The following is a 20,076-nucleotide window of genomic DNA, read 5'->3' on the forward strand; positions in this document are numbered from 1 at the left end:
TTTCTATGTAAAAAAACATAATTTTTACTAAATCGTGATTTTCTCAGAAAAGATGAAATTTTACTTTTTGAGGTTTTAATGCCAACTGAAAGTCAATTTGCTGATGGATAAACTGATATATGAATTTCAAAAATCGGTCAAAAATTGACACTATTAGAGGTTCACAAAGTTGTGGTTAGGTGAGAAAATTTGAGGTTTTGGGGATTTTCTTGCAAAAATAACATAATTTTTACTAAATCGTGATTTTCTCAGAAAAGATGAAAATTTTACTTTTTGAGGTTTCAATGCCAACTGAAAGTCAATTTGCTGATGGATAAACTGATATATGAATTTCAAAAATCGGTCAAAAATTGACACTATTACAGGATCACAAAGTTGGGGTTAGGTGAGAATATTTGAGGTTTTAGGGATTTTCTATGTAAAAAAACATAATTTTTACTAAATCGTGATTTTCTCAGAAAAGATGAAAATTTTACTTATTGAGGTTTTAATGCCAACTGAAAGTCAATTTGCTGATGGATAAACTGATATATGAATTTCAAAAATCGGTCAAAAATTGACACTATTACAGGTTCACAAAGTTAAGGTTAGGTGAGAATATTTGAGGTTTTAGGGATTTTCTATGTAAAAAAACATAATTTTTACTAAATCGTGATTTTCTCAGAAAAGATGAAAATTTTACTTTTTGAGGTTTCAATGCCAACTGAAAGTCAATTTGCTGATGGATAAACTGATATATGAATTTCAAAAATCGGTCAAAAATTGACACTATTACAGGATCACAAAGTTGGGGTTAGGTGAGAATATTTGAGGTTTTAGGGATTTTCTATGTAAAAAAACATAATTTTTACTAAATCGTGATTTTCTCAGAAAAGATGAAAATTTTACTTTTTGAGGTTTTAATGCCAACTGAAAGTCAATTTGCTGATGGATAAACTGATATATGAATTTCAAAAATCGGTCAAAAATTGACACTATTACAGGATCACAAAGTTGGGGTTAGGTGAGAATATTTGAGGTTTTAGGGATTTTCTATGTAAAAAACATAATTTTTACTAATCGTGATTTTCTCAGAAAAGATGAAAATTTTACTTTTTGAGATTTTAATGCCAACTGAAAGTCAATTTGCTGCTGGATAAATTGATATATGAATTTCAAAAATCGGTCAAAAATTGGCACTATTACAGGTTCACAAAGTTGGGGTTAGGTGAGAATATTTGAGGTTTTAGGGATTTTCTATGTAAAAAAACATAATTTTTACTAAATCGTGATTTTCTCAGAAAAGATGAAAATTTTACTTTTTGAGGTTTTAATGCCAACTGAAAGTCAATTTGCTGATGGATAAACTGATATATGAATTTCAAAAATCGGTCAAAAATTGACACTATTACAGGATCACAAAGTTGGGGTTAGGTGAGAATATTTGAGGTTTTAGGGATTTTCTATGTAAAAAAACATAATTTTTACTAAATCGTGATTTTCTCAGAAAAGATGAAATTTTACTTTTTGAGGTTTTAATGCCAACTGAAAGTCAATTTGCTGATGGATAAACTGATATATGAATTTCAAAAATCGGTCAAAAATTGACACTATTACAGGTTCACAAAGTTGTGGTTAGGTGAGAAAATTTGAGGTTTTAGGGATTTTCCTTGCAAAAATAACATAATTTTTACTAAATCATGATTTTCTCAGAAAAGATGAAAATTTTACTTTTTGAGATTTTAATGCCAACTGAAAGTCAATTTGCTGATGGATAAACTGATATATGAATTTCAAAAATCGGTCAAAAATTGACACTATTAGAGGTTCACAAAGTTGTGGTTAGGTGAGAAAATTTGAGGTTTTGGGGATTTTCCTTGCAAAAATAACATAATTTTTACTAAATCGTGATTTTCTCAGAAAAGATGAAAATTTTACTTTTTGAGGTTTCAATGCCAACTGAAAGTCAATTTGCTGATGGATAAACTGATATATGAATTTCAAAAATCGGTCAAAAATTGACACTATTACAGGTTCACAAAGTTGTGGTTAGGTGAGAAAATTTGAGGTTTTAGGGATTTTCTATGTAAAAAAACATAATTTTTACTAAATCGTGATTTTCTCAGAAAAGATGAAATACTTTTTGAGGTTTCAATGCCAACTGAAAGTCAATTTGCTGATGGATAAACTGATATATGAATTTCAAAAATCGGTCAAAAATTGACACTATTACAGGATCACAAAGTTGGGGTTAGGTGAGAATATTTGAGGTTTTAGGGATTTTCTATGTAAAAAAACATAATTTTTACTAAATCGTGATTTTCTCAGAAAAGATGAAAATTTTACTTTTTGAGGTTTTAATGCCAACTGAAAGTCAATTTGCTGATGGATAAACTGCTATATGAATTTCAAAAATCGGTCAAAAATTGACACTATTACAGGTTCACAAAGTTGTGGTTAGGTGAGAAAATTTGAGGTTTTAGGGATTTTCTATGTAAAAAAACATAATTTTTACTAAATCGTGATTTTCTCAGAAAAGATGAAAATTTTACTTTTTGAGGTTTTAATGCCAACTGAAAGTCAATTTGCTGATGGATAAACTGATATATGAATTTCAAAAATCGGTCAAAAATTGACACTATTAGAGGTTCACAAAGTTGTGGTTAGGTGAGAAAATTTGAGGTTTTGGGGATTTTCCTTGCAAAAATAACATAATTTTTACTAAATCGTGATTTTCTCAGAAAAGATGAAAATTTTACTTTTTGAGGTTTCAATGCCAACTGAAAGTCAATTTGCTGATGGATAAACTGATATATGAATTTCAAAAATCGGTCAAAAATTGACACTATTACAGGATCACAAAGTTGGGGTTAGGTGAGAATATTTGAGGTTTTAGGGATTTTCTATGTAAAAAAACATAATTTTTACTAAATCGTGATTTTCTCAGAAAAGATGAAAATTTTACTTTTTGAGGTTTTAATGCCAACTGAAAGTCAATTTGCTGATGGATAAACTGATATATGAATTTCAAAAATCGGTCAAAAATTGACACTATTAGAGGTTCACAAAGTTGTGGTTAGGTGAGAAAATTTGAGGTTTTGGGGATTTTCCTTGCAAAAATAACATAATTTTTACTAAATCGTGATTTTCTCAGAAAAGATGAAAATTTTACTTTTTGAGGTTTCAATGCCAACTGAAAGTCAATTTGCTGATGGATAAACTGATATATGAATTTCAAAATCGGTCAAAAATTGACACTATTACAGGATCACAAAGTTGGGGTTAGGTGAGAATATTTGAGGTTTTAGGGATTTTCTATGTAAAAAAACATAATTTTTACTAAATCGTGATTTTCTCAGAAAAGATGAAAATTTTACTTATTGAGGTTTTAATGCCAACTGAAAGTCAATTTGCTGATGGATAAACTGATATATGAATTTCAAAAATCGGTCAAAAATTGACACTATTACAGGTTCACAAAGTTAAGGTTAGGTGAGAATATTTGAGGTTTTAGGGATTTTCTATGTAAAAAAACATAATTTTTACTAAATCGTGATTTTCTCAGAAAAGATGAAAATTTTACTTTTTGAGGTTTCAATGCCAACTGAAAGTCAATTTGCTGATGGATAAACTGATATATGAATTTCAAAAATCGGTCAAAAATTGACACTATTACAGGATCACAAAGTTGGGGTTAGGTGAGAATATTTGAGGTTTTAGGGATTTTCTATGTAAAAAAACATAATTTTTACTAAATCGTGATTTTCTCAGAAAAGATGAAAATTTTACTTTTTGAGGTTTTAATGCCAACTGAAAGTCAATTTGCTGATGGATAAACTGATATATGAATTTCAAAAATCGGTCAAAAATTGACACTATTACAGGTTCACAAAGTTGTGGTTAGGTGAGAAAATTTGAGGTTTTAGGGATTTTCCTTGCAAAAATAACATAATTTTTACTAAATCATGATTTTCTCAGAAAAGATGAAAATTTTACTTTTTGAGGTTTTAATGCCAACTGAAAGTCAATTTGCTGATGGATAAACTGATATATGAATTTCAAAAATCGGTCAAAAATTGACACTATTACAGGATCACAAAGTTGGGGTTAGGTGAGAATATTTGAGGTTTTAGGGATTTTCTATGTAAAAAAACATAATTTTTACTAAATCGTGATTTTCTCAGAAAAGATGAAAATTTTACTTTTTGAGATTTTAATGCCAACTGAAAGTCAATTTGCTGCTGGATAAATTGATATATGAATTTCAAAAATCGGTCAAAAATTGGCACTATTACAGGTTCACAAAGTTGGGGTTAGGTGAGAATATTTGAGGTTTTAGGGATTTTCTATGTAAAAAAACATAATTTTTACTAAATCGTGATTTTCTCAGAAAAGATGAAAATTTTACTTTTTGAGGTTTTAATGCCAACTGAAAGTCAATTTGCTGATGGATAAACTGATATATGAATTTCAAAAATCGGTCAAAAATTGACACTATTACACGATCACAAAGTTGGGGTTAGGTGAGAATATTTGAGGTTTTAGGGATTTTCTATGTAAAAAAACATAATTTTTACTAAATCGTGATTTTCTCAGAAAAGATGAAAATTTTACTTTTTGAGGTTTTAATGCCAACTGAAAGTCAATTTGCTGATGGATAAACTGATATATGAATTTCAAAAATCGGTCAAAAATTGACACTATTACAGGTTCACAAAGTTGTGGTTAGGTGAGAAAATTTGAGGTTTTAGGGATTTTCCTTGCAAAAATAACATAATTTTTACTAAATCATGATTTTCTCAGAAAAGATGAAAATTTTACTTTTTGAGATTTTAATGCCAACTGAAAGTCAATTTGCTGATGGATAAACTGATATATGAATTTCAAAAATCGGTCATAAATTGACACTATTACAGGATCACAAAGTTGGGGTTAGGTGAGAATATTTGAGGTTTTAGGGATTTTCTATGTAAAAAAAAACATAATTTTTACTAAATCGTGATTTTCTCAGAAACGATGAAAATTTTACTTTTTGAGGTTTTAATGCCAACTGAAAGTCAATTTGCTGATGGATAAACTGATATATGAATTTCAAAAATCGGTCAAAAATTGATACTATTACAGGTTCACAAAGTTGGGGTTAGGTGAGAATATTTAAGGTTTTAGGGCTTTTCTATGTAAAAAAAATATAATTTTTACTAAATCGTGATTTTCTCAGAAAAGATGAAAATTTTACTTTTTGAGGTTTTAATGCCAACTGAAAGTCAATTTGCTGATGGATAAACTGATATATGAATTTCAAAAATCGGTCAAAAATTGATACTATTACAGGTTCACAAAGTTGGGGTTAGGTGAGAATATTTAAGGTTTTAGGGCTTTTCTATGTAAAAAAACATAATTTTTACTAAATCGTGATTTTCTCAGAAAAGATGAAAATTTTACTTTTTGAGATTTTAATGCCAACTGAAAGTCAATTTGCTGATGGATAAACTGATATATGAATTTCAAAAATCGGTCAAAAATTGACACTATTACAGGATCACAAAGTTGGGGTTAGGTGAGAATATTTGAGGTTTTAGGGATTTTCTATGTAAAAAAACATAATTTTTACTAAATCGTGATTTTCTCAGAAAAGATGAAAATTTTACTTTTTGAGGTTTTAATGCCAACTGAAAGTCAATTTGCTGCTGGATAAATTGATATATGAATTTCAAAAATCGGTCAAAAATTGACACTATTAGAGGTTCACAAAGTTGGGGTTAGGTGAGAATATTTGAGGTTTTAGGGATTTTCTATGTAAAAAAACATAATTTTTACTAAATCGTGATTTTCTCAGAAAAGATGTAAATTTTACTTTTTGAGGTTTTAATGCCAACTGAAAGTCAATTTGCTGATGGATAAACTGATATATGAATTTCAAAAATCGGTCAAAAATTGACACTATTACAGGTTCACAAAGTTGTGGTTAGGTGAGAAAATTTGAGGTTTTAGGGATTTTCCTTGCAAAAATAACATAATTTTTACTAAATCATGATTTTCTCAGAAAAGATGAAAATTTTATTTTTTGAGATTTTAATGCCAATAAAATGTCCCGATTGGCTGCTGCAACGAATAGATGTCCTTTGTATCCCGTCTCTGGAAAGACTTCAATGAAATATAGACAGGCAACGTTCCTGAAATCCTCCAAGTTGCCAAAGAACTCTTTAAGCAGGTTGAAATGGTCATTGGTACGAATGTACCAATCATCATAAGAATTTATGATGAGAGGGTTAAAACCAATCGCCAATTCTCAGTCCATGTAAGGAGGACGGAGGAGGTGCTCTGCATGCTCTCCTCACCTCGAGTACCTGACTGAATTTTACCAGGTCCAACACGATGTCGCAACCCAAAGAGATCCTGTTTCAATCTTAATTTAAAGAAAAAGTAACTAAAAATTTCACGAATCTTTAATCAGAATGTTTTGACAAAAAGTAACGTAAAGTCCTTAATTTCGCATTATGTACCTAAATTGTTTGATTTTACTGCTATAACTATCCACACTGTGTGATTATGTATTAAATAAGAGTTCAAATATTTATGGATATTGTTTTCTTGGGTGTATGGTATATTAAAGTCGGCATAAGTATTTCCAAACATCTTTACATACAGTGAAGAGACAAGTTAAATGTACAGGGTACATGATTTCTTATCTTCATCTTTAAATCATAAATTATTGGAAATTCTTAATTAAAAGTGTTAAAAGTTTTTCCATCAATTTCATACACAGGTGTTAAGCTGCTTTTGCATTGAATGTCTATTACAATTTGTTGTCTCTGGTTGAATTTAAAAGCCAATTCAAATGTCATAAATATAAATATTTTCTTAAAAGCTGTCACATCACTCATAGTTAAAAACAATTTTATTTTGTTTATTTCTTTTTTTTCCAAGAAGGCTGCGGCAAACAGACTGTCAATACCCTGTCAATTACCTATGACATGGAAAGGGGCTTTTGTCGACATCAATTACAAGCATAAAATATATAAAACTCTTTCTAATCAATACAGGCCTTTGAGAAAATCTATCTTTCCACCTTTGAATATATCTACAGGAAACATAATTACTAGATTCTATAGGGTATAGTGTACGTCGCTATGTTTATTGAATTTGTTTAGTTTTATCATTATAAAGTGTTGCGAGCAATTAAACATTGGTCTCTGTGTTTTTTTAGTTGTTTAGATTTTATGGGTCTGCCGATTTGTATGCGATTTATATTATTTACGCGAAAATAAAAAACAAGAAAAACATTTGTAAAAATATAAGCTAAATGCGAAATTGGATCGATCTGGGAGAATGAGCAGCAAGTCAGCAATTTCAAATCGATCCGAATGAGTTGTCGGACTTGAAACAGAAGCATAGACATACATACATATTACATATACAGTGAAACCTCGATATAACGAATCTGAGGGGGATCGCAAAATTATTCGTTATATCTATTGATTCGCTATAGGTACTGAAATGTAAAACCTTAGTCCTTTCAAGGGACTTAACAAAAAATTCGTTATATTGGGTTTTTCGTTATAACGAAGTTCGTTATATCGAGGTTTCACTGTATATATGTAAGTGTGGCGATGCCAGACAGCGATAATTCAACGTCATCATCATTATTTTATTATTGGTGTGTGGTCTTGTCCAACTGACAGACTGACTGACTTGACTGACTGACTCTGACTGACTACTGCTTGCTGTCTGGCTGGCTTGGTGGGTGAGTGAGTGAGTGTCTTACTTACTTGACTGTCTGACTGAGTCTGATTGTGATTAGAATATTGACAACAACAATTAAGCCGCATACAAATTGATTTATTTGTTATTGTAGATCATTTCGGTAAAATTACTAGATTATCCCTCACAACGCAGCCAATAAATGGAATTCCTGAGAATCGTTTTGTCTGATTGCAAGAGAGATTACTATCATCATCATCATCATTAGTAACTGTGGCAAAAAAATTCTTGTCAGAAGTGGGATTCGAACCCACGCCTACAGAGTAGACTGCGACCTGAACGCAGCGCCTTAGACCACTCGGCCATCCTGACCATGTGTTGATTCAACCAGAAAATTAAAATTGAAAATAACCAAATTGAAAGAGCATACAACAAAAAAAAAAAAAAAAATTGAAAGGGTCATTTAAATTGCTATATCAAAGAATGTAATCCTCCTCAAATCAAATATATATCAAGCTATAGAAACCTTAAAATACATATACATATATAAATATGTACATGAGATTTTCAATATTCGATTCAATTACTTTCTCAGATTTGTTTAAAACTTATACACACACACAGACAAACGGATTCAATTCGGATTCAAATAAAACAAGAAAAAAAAATTTTGTATTTATCTTTTATTCCTATTATTTTAATTATAAAAAAAATAATCAAAATGATTGCCTGATCTCTTTTGAATTCATTTCAATTTTTATAAATTGCTGGTGGAAACACAGTCAGGATGGCCGAGTGGTCTAAGGCGCTGCGTTCAGGTCGCAGTCTACTCTGTAGGCGTGGGTTCGAATCCCACTTCTGACAAGAATTTTTTTCACAAAACAAAAAAAAATTTTTTTTTTTTAAATACTTTATGAAAAAAATACATATTACTTGAAAAAAAAAATTGTATACATATTTTACAAAATCTGTTTAAATTGTTTTCGAGAAATTCTTTCAACTTTATACTACATACACAATCTAATTGTCAGTTTTTTTCAAGGTTTTTAACAAATAACGTATTTTTTCTCTAGATATTTTATTATTAGATTGATAGAGAAATAGGGAAACCATTTGATGTTCATTTTGAAAACAAAATAGTTTGTCAGAAGTGGGATTCGAACCCACGCCTACAGAGTAGACTGCGACCTGAACGCAGCGCCTTAGACCACTCGGCCATCCTGACTACCTGAATGGCGCTCAGTCACAGTGATTCGATGCCTTAGAGAGAACGTATACGACATGTCTTACATGTGTTAGGCCAATCACAATTCACACTTAACACTTTGAACTTGCCTCTGACTCGGATTCTGCCATTGCTACTGCCCACATGTTGAATTCTGGATGAATTATTGCATGTGCAGCAGCGGCGCCCCAAAGGCAAAAGACAAATTGCATCTCCCTCTATCTCTCCTGTCCTTCTGTCTGTCATTTTGTCTGCATCGCACACAACAAAAAAAAAAGAAGAAAAAAATAAAGGTGTGTACACTTTGAGACTTACTGACAAGGCTCGAAAATGTTTAGTCAGTCAGTCAGTCAGTCAGTCGGTCGGTTGGTCGGTCGGTAGATGGAAAATAATGATAATAATAATACTATATTGTATACTATATATGTATATACAACAACAAGAAATCAGGTCAACATCATATATCAAGCAAAATGAGCGACCGACGATTGGCAAGTGTCACTTTTTATATTTATTTCGATTTATTATTATGCAAGTGACAGCAGATTAACCGAAAATAAAAGTAACAAAGTTTTATACATATATAAGTAGTTTATGCAAAATAATTAAGTTATACAATAAACTAAACGAAAAATGTTTAAAATTTATATACATATACATACATACATACATACATATATGCGTGTATGAAAAAAAGCTTTGACATTTCACACGCAGTTTAAGGCAGCAGCTGCAGCTGCTGTCAGTTGTTGCATTTGTTGTTGCACTTGTTGCAGTAGCAGTTGTCTTTGTTGTTGTTGCTAGATCGCACGCACTTTCAATGCATTTCAATTAGTTGAAGTTGACGCGCTACGCTTGCTCCACTTTGACTTTGAGCCTCGAGAGTTGCGCGTTTATATGCTATATAAAACATGCAATTAAAGGGTATACAAAGCTGAGCAAAAGTCTATATAATATTTAAGAAATTTACTTGTTAAAAGTCAAGCAATATATATGTATCTCTCCATATATGTACATATTAGCAAATTTAGTTTGTTTCTTTACCTATTACAGGGTATACATTAAGTTGAAGCCACAATAAATTACATTTTTGTGTTTATTTTTTCATATTTATAGCTTGATGGTAGACATTTGATAGGCATTTGTATATGTTAATCGGAAAAAAAAAAGAATATTGAAAAAAGTTAATTAAAGTTTAAGCTTAAAATTCTCATTAATTTACTTGTTAAATTTATTCTCTAGACATACATGTCTTGGGCAGACACTAAATGTACCTTCCACTTTGATGGCAATTCAAAAAAAAAAAAAAAACAATTCATTATGATTAATGATCAGTCTGTGATCGGAGTGATCAGTGATCGGACAGAGCAGAGCGGACAAAAAGCGCAAGAACTAGAACTTATCTGACCCATATTTTTTCCACTGAATTATTAAATGCAGCAATTCGAGCCAGTTTGTAAGAAATAAAATAAAATTAGCAAATTGCCCGAATGTCAATCAAGCATCATCAATCAAAATTTGTGTTTGCCACTGTCACATTGATCACAATATAAATACGTATAAATAATAACAAATGGAAGGGAGGGAAGGGGTAGCAGAAGAGAGGAATATACATAGTTGGGGCAATAGATGGATACACATGAAACATTCATTGAAACTATTTGCTTTAGGCCCAGCGGGTGGGTGCAGTTGCATTTCGACTTCGATTTGGTTTGGAGTTTGGTGTTCGTTTTAGGTGCAGCCAAAAAAAAAAAAACACACACACACACACACACATTACTGTTCTGGAGGTTGTGTGTAAATTACCATAACAATAGGGGGGAAAAATTATACATATATTGGTATTTAAGGGGGTATTATGTAGGTCAACCATAGAAAATATCAAAGTCAAATGTTAAATGCATACAACCATGATAAATACATATTCATATTCACCTTAAGTAGATGGCTGAACAGAAGAACCTCCACTCTCCTCCCATCCCTTTTCTTTCCATTTCGTCTTAGCCAGAAACGTCTGCAGACTAAATTCAACTGTGGAAAACTACCAAAATTTTCCAAATTCATCGAAAAGCAAATAACTTCTTCGAGCAGAGTAAAAGATATTTGTTTTGTTATTAGTCAATTAAGTGTGAAGAATTGAAGCCTTAAAAGGACCCAAATCAAATACTTAAGCCAAGAAAAAAAAATGCATATCATAAAAAATAATGAAGCAAAAATTTAAAAACCAAAAAAAAAAAACAAAAGTTTTGGCCAAGTTTAACATTGTGGTAGTTTTTATACCCTTACTAGCTATATGAATAAAATAATTAGCAAAACTTTGAAACGTTGTTAAGAATAATTCACTTGATATGCTAGAAATGTTTCCTATTATATAGATTAATATCTTTTATTTACTATTTTTCACTACATGGCACAAACTTGTGGCCAAAATGAAAGTACCCAATGCATAAGGGCAAGATACTGGCCCCTTCAATTGGTTTCAAATAAAGTTCCATCAGACAAGTCAATGATCTCCTTCAAGTTCAAAGTCAAAAGATTGCTCCACCTAAAAAAGCAACACACACACACACACACAAGATGCCGCCAGTTGGCTGGAAGATATTTGGACAAAAGCATTAATCAATTTCTGCATTGTCTCTTTTAACTCTAATTGTTGTTGTTGTTATTTTTGTGGCGACTCTTAGTGCCAAATTTGTACAAAGTTAATTAACAGGTTTCATTGTTTCATTCCAGGTCCAAAGTATTTCCTTTGCGTGGGGGGCGTATACGTAATATTTATGGAAGAAAGGCCAAAGAGAAAACGAGTCAGAACACAAACAAGTTTCATTTCAAATGCAAATAATAATAATAATACAAATAATAAAATGTGTTTTTTTTTTCAAATAATAATAATACGAATGTTTTGTGCATATGCAGATATTTTTGTTGTTGTTTAATTTTTGGTTGTGGTTGCACACGTGCAGCACTACCCCGCCTCCTCTGTCTCTCTCTATTTTTCTCGTTTTGTCTTGTTCTCTCAACAGCTTACGCCTACGCGTTGAAAAGAAGAAGCCAGCAACTTTAAGCCATGGCTCAAGCCAATAAAGGTTGTACGAAAAGTATATTATAAACGTCATAAGGGCGCGGGGGGTGTGTCCCATTCTGTTCGAGGAAAACAAACCAAAGGCCTCTCTCTCTTAATGCTACTGATTAGAACTTAGAAAGGCAACGCAAGGTAGCCAACCCTCCTATCACCCTTTTTACTGAGATGGTGACGTATACGCCACCACGTTGTCTTCTCTCATTAATGACGTAAAAGATGTCGGCGTTGTCTTTTATTTTATTTTTGGTATACAACATCATGTGGGCAGACGGCCAGCAAGTAACGCAAATTACGCTCTCTGCCCGCCGTTGCTCCTCTCTGGGGTTCTCTTTTGCTCCCACACTCTCACGCACAAACACACACACACACAGAGCGTCGCCGACGCTGTCGATCGGTTTGCTTCTGCGCTGCCGCTGCTGCTGCTGCTGCATTGAGCTTCAAGCAGCGTCGCAGTAAACAACTGAAAGCGCAACGCGACGGTTCGAGAAAATTTTTTGTTGTTATTTTTATGTGTTAACGGAAAGTTACAGACGAAAAGAAAAAAAAACCCAAATAAAACAAGACGAAATTTCCACCCTACATGTAAAGGAAAAAATCATTTTTAGAGTAAAATTTACAAATTAAAGTTTCCAAAACCAAAAAAAAAAGTGTTACAAAAACTTTTTTGTGTGCAATTACGAAATCGTCAAGTAGTATTGTCCGTGTGTGTGTGTGTGTGTGTGTATTTTTTGGGGATTTTTTTTTCCTTTTTTTTGTGGTTTCTATAAATACAAACAAATTTTTTTTTAAAACGCATATGGCCAAGAAAGAATAGGAGAAAAAAAAAAAAATAAATAAAAGAGCGAAAAAGCAGCAACTGAAACTGACGGGTTGATTGACTTAAAGGAATTTCAACTCAGCCTCCTCCAGCACCCACTGCCGACAGCACCAGCACCACCACCTACACCTCCTCCTTTCCTTGCTGCTTCTTTTTGCTCATTTTGTGTCCAGCTTCCGTTTTCGACGCTGCTGCTGCGACGTCTGCTTATCTGCCGCTTCAGATTTTGACGACTTTTGCCGCTGACATCGCAGAGACGCTCACTGCAGAGTCTCATGAATAAATTTTTCTGTAAGTGCAGTAGATAAATCTGTTTTACTCTCTCTTCCACTTCCTCATCTCTCTCTCTCTCTCTCTCTCTTTCGCGTAATCAGTGCAATTTCTTGTTGTTTACTTAATTTTTAGCTGTAAAATCAAAGTCGGAAATTTGAAATTGAAAAACACAGAACAAAAAAAAAAAAATCTTGTTTCATTTGCTTCGTAAAGTTTATAAGGCAAAATTCCACATGTTAAGTGAATGCGGCCAACCGACCTTGAGAAATTCTTAATCAAAATAATACACGAGAGTGCAATTAAATTTCCTTCTAATAAAATGCTCTCGGGGATGCCGACCCTTTCCTGACCAGGCGGTGGGGTGGGGAGGGGAGGGGTAGGTAGGTAGGGGCGTAATAGGATAACAAAATCAAATTCAAATTGCCAACCTGCTGTTATACGTGGAACAGAACTAACAGCAGTTTTTGCTTTGTATGACACCCACACATATGGATTCGATTCGATTGGGATTTTTAAACAAAAAAAAAAAAAAACATTCTTCTCCATGATATTTTTTCAACTTGCCCCTACCAGCCCCCTCGCGCCCCTTGGCCAATTGTCTATGAAATAAAATCTGATTTTCACTTGATTGAAGTTTGTGTTTTTGCACATGTTTTTGTTTATGCCTATAAATACATATATATACATACATATGTTTATAAAACTAACAAAAAAAAAAAGAGAGAAAAAAATCGTTGTAATAAATAACAAATGCTAAATAAAAAACCCAATTCAAATAAACAACAAATAAATAAATATAGAAAGAAAGACGGTTCCTTAATGGTAGCTGCTTGTCCGAAAGTGGTAACCCACACATTCACAAAAGAGGAGGAGACCTAAATACAATAGCACCTTATACCCATTGACCATCCTGACTGTAAGAGAATAATAGAAAACATATTGAAGAAATCTAAATTTAAGTTAAATTATTGCAAAACTGTCTATATAAAAGTGATGTGGCAAGTTCAAGAATTGTTATCCAATTTGGTTTTTTTAAATATTTAACCTAAATAATCTCTTTTATTTGAAAATACAGTAGAATCCGGTTATAACGACTCCGTTTGTAACCTCCGTACGGTTACAGCGACTAAAGTTCGATGAGTGATTGGTTGGTCCCAATACAAACTTATATGAAAGGGCCTCCGTCTAGTACGTCTTCCGGATATAACAACAAAAATCGTCGGTCCCCTAAGCGTCGTTATAACCGGATTCTACTTCACTTTCTACACTTCTTTTCTTTAGTTCACTTTTTTGGAAAATAATTACTATTTAATTACTTTTTGTGAATCTTAGAACCACCTGGTTTTATGTCCAGACCACTTTTTTTGGTTAACCAATTGAAAAAGACGGCGTAATTAATCCTTGTCATAGCAAGGACTTACATATTTCACTTTGTTAAAAAAAAAAAAAAACAAAATTTGGCACATGAATTTGAAATAGATAGTTTTCAAATTCTTAACTATATCAGAAGACTCTAACAGAACTCAAACTCTCTACCTTATAGTTGGGTATTCTGCAGGGTATCTTTATGCCAAACTTTTTGCTTGGTCTACATTGCTACTAGCAGGATATTAATCACTAGTTAACAATTTGTAAAGCAAAATAATCAATCAATCGCATAAATTACACTATTAAAAAGTTTATTAACCCTTTTTGATTTTTGTTTTTGTTTTTAAAAACCGCTTGTAAACGTGCTGGAAGGTAATTTAACAGTTTCCCACAATAATTGCACGTCTGTCGGGCAATAAAAGTGGGCAAAAAAGTTAAATTCACACTGACACACACACACACACACACATGTATATCTTATCTGTTAGCCCATGCATGTATTTTCAATGTCCATATCACACGATTTTGTTATGTTATATGTGTAGTAAGTAAGTAGCTGGGATGAGGCAATTGGGGCGGGGAAAAAGGCATTAAAATGCATTAGGCGTGTTACACACACACATAAAAAAGGGCTTTAACAAACATTGTTAGTGATTTGCCATACATTTTATAAGTCATTCATCATCCATATAAGTGACCATGAGAAAGTTTTATACACACATAGATATAGGTGTTTCTTTTTTTTTTTTGTATTTTTGGTAACATCAAATGATTTTTTCTTTTATCATTGATATGAAGAGAACCTTGTGAATATTTGTGTGGATGAATATTTTTTTGGTTGACGTCAGATAAAAAAGCCAAAAATCGACAAATCCAACAAAAGCTACAAAAAATAATAAAAACAAAACTGACCCAGCCAAAAATGGCATTGAGCTAATGGCCTATAAATCGGTGGAAATTCGAGAATTGCAAAGAACTACTCAACTCTCAATTGTGTCAATTTTTGCTTTGTTTCCAAGAATGAAAAGAAAATGAAAACGAAAAAAAAATTACGACAATTGCGATTATAAATTGTTTAATTGGTGTCAGTTTTATATTTCCACCTTAATTTTGTTTGATTTTTCTCTCTCTCTCTCTCTCTCTCTCTCCCTTTCAGTCAATTTTCTGCCAATTTGTGTTTTATTTGTTGATACAGAAAATGACTTTTTGATGAATTAAAAATTGCGCAATTGCCACTATAGATTGACCCATTTATTTATTATTTTTTTTGTGTTTATGATTAAATTAATTACTTACTACGACTTATCAAATTGGAAATGATGAGACAAAGACACACATACAAAGCTTTTTCTTTCGATTAGCAAGTTAGAACTACAGTGAAACTAATTGCAAGTACTCATTGAAAACTCAATACTTTTTAATTTTAATTAGTAATTGCAACACGTTCGATTATACGTTTCATTTGAAAAATACATAACAGTTATGAGTTGTTCAAGCATTTTGCAAAAAAATTTCCGAAACATCTTGTCAAAACATTTCATTTCTTTTCATTTTCCAATTTTTCCCTACTTTTCAGATAAACAAATAATTAGCCAGAAAACCGACAAAAATGCGCATTGCAAAAATTACTTCTATATATAAATCGACGTTGTATATTATCGCATAAACAAAATGTTGTTGTTGTTGTTGTTGTTGCTCCTGCTTGAGGCCTTTGAATTTGGTTTGAGTCTCTTTCATCAATTTTCATACACACATTGAGTAAAATGTCATTTGAAGAAAAACTCATTAAAATTTTTTGGACCAGAATCAGACTGGTGGAGAAGGTTTGTGGACACGCCCATTCTTGAGTTGACCATTCATTTACTACTTCTACCAACTATTCCTCCTCGTCAAAACTGAATCGTAACGCCTTTATTTTGGCTTAAATTCAAGAATGCGGGTCTTGACCTCTTTTTTTTTGTCTTTTGTTGTAGCGGCGGCTGTGTTACTCTTTGAAAATTCATAATGGTCAGAAAACAAAAACACAAGAGAGGTACATTTGTTTTTTTTTTTGTTGTTGTTGTGTGTAAATCTCTGTTCTTTATTTTAATACCCCCTAAACATGGGTAGATTCCCACATGGGTATATAAGAACAGCGGACAGATAAATTAATTTGGAATCAAAAGGGATCCCAATGGATTGCCACGCCCCATGGCAAATTTGGTATGACGTCAGAGAGAAAGTGATTTTTAGTTTTGGACTTTTCTTGATAAAGAGTATTGTAAAGTAGGCGCTACGATTTAAAGTCTACAAAAACATTTTTTGTTGTTGTTTTCTTCTTTTATGACTAATCGGCTTTAAGAGGCTTGGTCTTGTTGTTGTTTTTATTGCTGTTCACTTTGAGGAAAGATAAGAGATTTATTTATCTAACTATCTCCTTCTCGCACACACACTCACTGGGCTTGTGTTCAACCAATTTGTCGGCTTTTGTTTGAAAAGTAAAGCAGCAGATCGAATCAATTTAATTTGCCATTATATTGTAAGAAAATAGAGAGAAACAACAAAAAAAAAAAAAAAACAAGACTTGTTATTTAACTCTCAATTAGTTTTGGTATCACAAATTGGTATTTAACAAATTAGCGAAATACAACACACACATATACACACACACAGCAATCATTCACTCACATTTAATAATCAGTTTTAATTAAATAATTTGCATAGATCAAAGTAATTTTACCTAGAACAGCGAACTGAAAGCTCTCTTTACCTTTAGCTTTTTAGCAGTTTCTTGTCCAAATTGCTTGAATCGACGTTTTGACACAGAATCAACAACAGTCAGGATGGCCGAGTGGTCTAAGGCGCTGCGTTCAGGTCGCAGTCTACTCTGTAGGCGTGGGTTCGAATCCCACTTCTGACAAGATTTTTTTTTAATTTTACAAAAAAAAAAAAAAACGGAAACAAAGGTATTGAAAACGATTGTATTTAGCAAGGTTTTCGAAACGATAAAGGAAATATTATCAAAATGCAGAAATACAATTACGAATAAACTAAGAGACCCAATCAACTTATAATTTTTTTATATACAACAAGTATGTTGCTTATTATATTGATTATTGTCAACTTTGTAGACAATTAAATATTGTATGAACTGATCAATTTTACTTCTTTACTTTAAAAATGGCTTCCCAGTTTTCTACTTACTACAGATATAAAGGAATCCGCGTAAAGTGAGGTAAAGGTGTACTTTAAATTGCACATAAAAAACATTCTGTAAAAAAAAAAAAATCTCCCTCTAAAAAACAAAAACATTAAAATTAAGAGCCAAAAAAATCTTGTCAGAAGTGGGATTCGAACCCACGCCTACAGAGTAGACTGCGACCTGAACGCAGCGCCTTAGACCACTCGGCCATCCTGACTGTTACAGCGGCCGAGCCAAATTAAGCATACAACAAGCGGCCAGGCAAAACGCCATTCCCAAACACAAATGAAACAAACTAAAGACAAAGCGATGTATCTCACATTATTCAGTTATGTTATATATGTATATTGTATGTGTTCATATACATCAATTTCTTGAGTCAAATGCTTTAGTGTCCATATATAAGGATTAATGCCCTCAGTAACTGAAATATAACCATTCGATTGACTCTCTGCTCTTTGAATCCCTTTACATGAGCCGTGATGATCTTCTCAAAGATATCCAAGCGTTCCAGTGTGCATAAACGCAAACTGATGACACTGCGCGCCATTAGCAATTCCTTGGCCAAATTATGAAATTCGCTTATAAATTCTTTGAATCCATCGTTACCCTTCTCGGCGGCCAAATCGTAGTATTTGACAAATACTTCATCCACATTCTCATCGCTTATATAGTTTAGCATTATCTCATCCCAGGCCGATTGTACATAGGGATCATGAAGGGATAATAAACGCCATGCATTTGACTCATTGATGAATAGAAAATTATTGAATAAATTTAATGTCTTCTTGGATTCGGCGAATACTTTCAAAACATTTTGACTCGTTAGATCGTTGCGCAGCAATATGAATTTCAACGGGAAATTTGGCAATTTAGGTACTTCTGTTATTAACAAATTGGCCAAAATTTCACAAACGAAATGCGTAAGACTATCCATTTTGGCATCCTCAAGGACGCCCAGAAAGAGTATATAATGAAAATGACTCGTTATACCGCAGAGACTAAAAATTAATGCACTATATCTCTTATGTACCGGTATTAAATCGAAGGTAAGAAAGCATTCATTCTCCAGTTTATTGGAATTACCCTGCTCAAATATAAATGAAGTGCGTTTCAAATATTTATTATCCTTATTCTTGTCCTCAAGTCGTTCATTATAAAATCGATCATAACATCTTTGTCGATCCTCATCGTTCAGTTCCATATATGAACGTAAATGTTCGATTCTTACGCGTTCCATATCCATTTTGTTTAATTGTTTTCATTCGTTTTTTTTTTGTTGTAATTTTTTTTCCCAAACTGTAATTTTAAAAGATGTTTTCTTCAAAGATATGTTTATTCCATTTTTTTTCTGAATGAAAATTAACTCATTTGACAAGTTAAAGGTTCGTCATCGGATCTAAACTGGATCGGTGATGGGTCTGGTATAATCTTTTGTGCAATATTTTATCTGTTGTTACGAATCGTATGGAAGATAATGTTAGTATATTGATCTTATCTGTCATCAGATGCTCTTTAAAGTTATTCCCATTAAGAAAAGTATAAATAAAAGAGAAATTCATTAAAAGTAATAAAGTTCTTGTTGATTGATTTACGATTTTTATGGCTCCTTTTAAAAACAATTAGTTAACTTTGCAGTGATTTTAATAGAGACTTATATTCGATTAATATCAAGCGAATAAATTTCTTTTTGTTTCGTTGTAGACAACAATTCAAGGCCAAATGATTCTATTTAACGTAATGGGGGTAACACATGAAATCTCCCTCTACCCCACTCCACCCCATCCGCCATCTCCCGTGACATTCAGATCCAACTTGAAATAAAATCATTTATCATCATCCCCGTTTACGCCCCTTTTCAATATCCAATAATTGCTCAAAAAATCTTTTAACTAGAAGTAATCGTCATGATTAATGTCAGGCATCTTTGCAATTTGCATAATTGCAATTTATTGTAAAACCAACCATGGGCAAAAATAAAAAAAAAAAAATATTTCAAAAATTTGTTGTTTTTCTCTCGATACTGAAAAACTATTTAAGGTGAAGTTAAGGCCAACGGCTTTTCATTTCATTTGTGTTGTTTTTGAGTTTTGTTTATTTTTTTTGTAAATATGCAAATTATTGCGCCGCTGGCACTTCAAAAGAAACTTGTAAAACGCTTTGGCAACCCTGCCAATAACTATTCTCCCTGCCTGCACACACACACACACACACACAATGACACTTGACACTCTTCATCAAATGGTTTGACAATCAATCAGAATCAGAGTTGGGATTCTATTGACAGCATTGCTAATTAGTTGTCAAGAAGTTGAAATGAATGCAAATTGTAAACGAAATTGAAATCAAAATGCAATTGTCAAAGGTTGCCAAGTGGGTCGACCGTTTAAATAATTGATTAACTGCATCACTTGCATAGTTTAGATGAGAATACTGTGAATGGAAGGGGC

The 20,076-nt window shown here is 32.4% G+C and overlaps 1 protein-coding gene and 5 non-coding genes across 6 annotated transcripts; 2 read left to right on the top strand and 4 right to left on the bottom strand.

The window, feature by feature from the left end:
- Window positions 1–7,969: 7,969 nt before the first annotated feature.
- On the bottom strand, window positions 7,970–8,052 carry Trnal-cag. The gene has a single exon. It is a non-coding gene; the product is annotated as a tRNA-Leu (tRNA).
- A 409-nt stretch (window positions 8,053–8,461) lies between these two features.
- Trnal-cag lies at window positions 8,462–8,544 on the top strand. Its single transcript has one exon. It is a non-coding gene; the product is annotated as a tRNA-Leu (tRNA).
- Window positions 8,545–8,822: 278 nt separating this feature from the next.
- Window positions 8,823–8,905, bottom strand: Trnal-cag. Its single transcript has one exon. It is a non-coding gene; the product is annotated as a tRNA-Leu (tRNA).
- Window positions 8,906–17,261: 8,356 nt separating this feature from the next.
- Trnal-cag lies at window positions 17,262–17,344 on the top strand. The gene has a single exon. It is a non-coding gene; the product is annotated as a tRNA-Leu (tRNA).
- Window positions 17,345–17,760: 416 nt separating this feature from the next.
- Window positions 17,761–17,843, bottom strand: Trnal-cag. The gene has a single exon. It is a non-coding gene; the product is annotated as a tRNA-Leu (tRNA).
- Window positions 17,844–17,942: 99 nt separating this feature from the next.
- LOC26530133 lies at window positions 17,943–18,914 on the bottom strand. The gene has a single exon (XM_015178311.3). The coding sequence runs from the start codon at window positions 18,870–18,872 to the stop codon at window positions 18,015–18,017; it is 858 nt and encodes a 285-aa protein (XP_015033797.3). The 5' UTR covers window positions 18,873–18,914; the 3' UTR covers window positions 17,943–18,014.
- Between the last annotated feature and the right edge of the window lie 1,162 nt (window positions 18,915–20,076).

The sequence above is a fragment of the Drosophila willistoni genome, assembly GCF_018902025.1.
Source record: "Drosophila willistoni isolate 14030-0811.24 chromosome XR unlocalized genomic scaffold, UCI_dwil_1.1 Seg41, whole genome shotgun sequence".
Taxonomy (NCBI): domain Eukaryota; kingdom Metazoa; phylum Arthropoda; class Insecta; order Diptera; family Drosophilidae; genus Drosophila; species Drosophila willistoni.

What these genes read in the sequence shown, in the direction of transcription:
- LOC26530133 (XM_015178311.3), bottom strand. Translation starts at nt 18,872, where the DNA reads ATGGATATGGAACGCGTAAGAATCGAACATTTACGTTCATATATGGAA.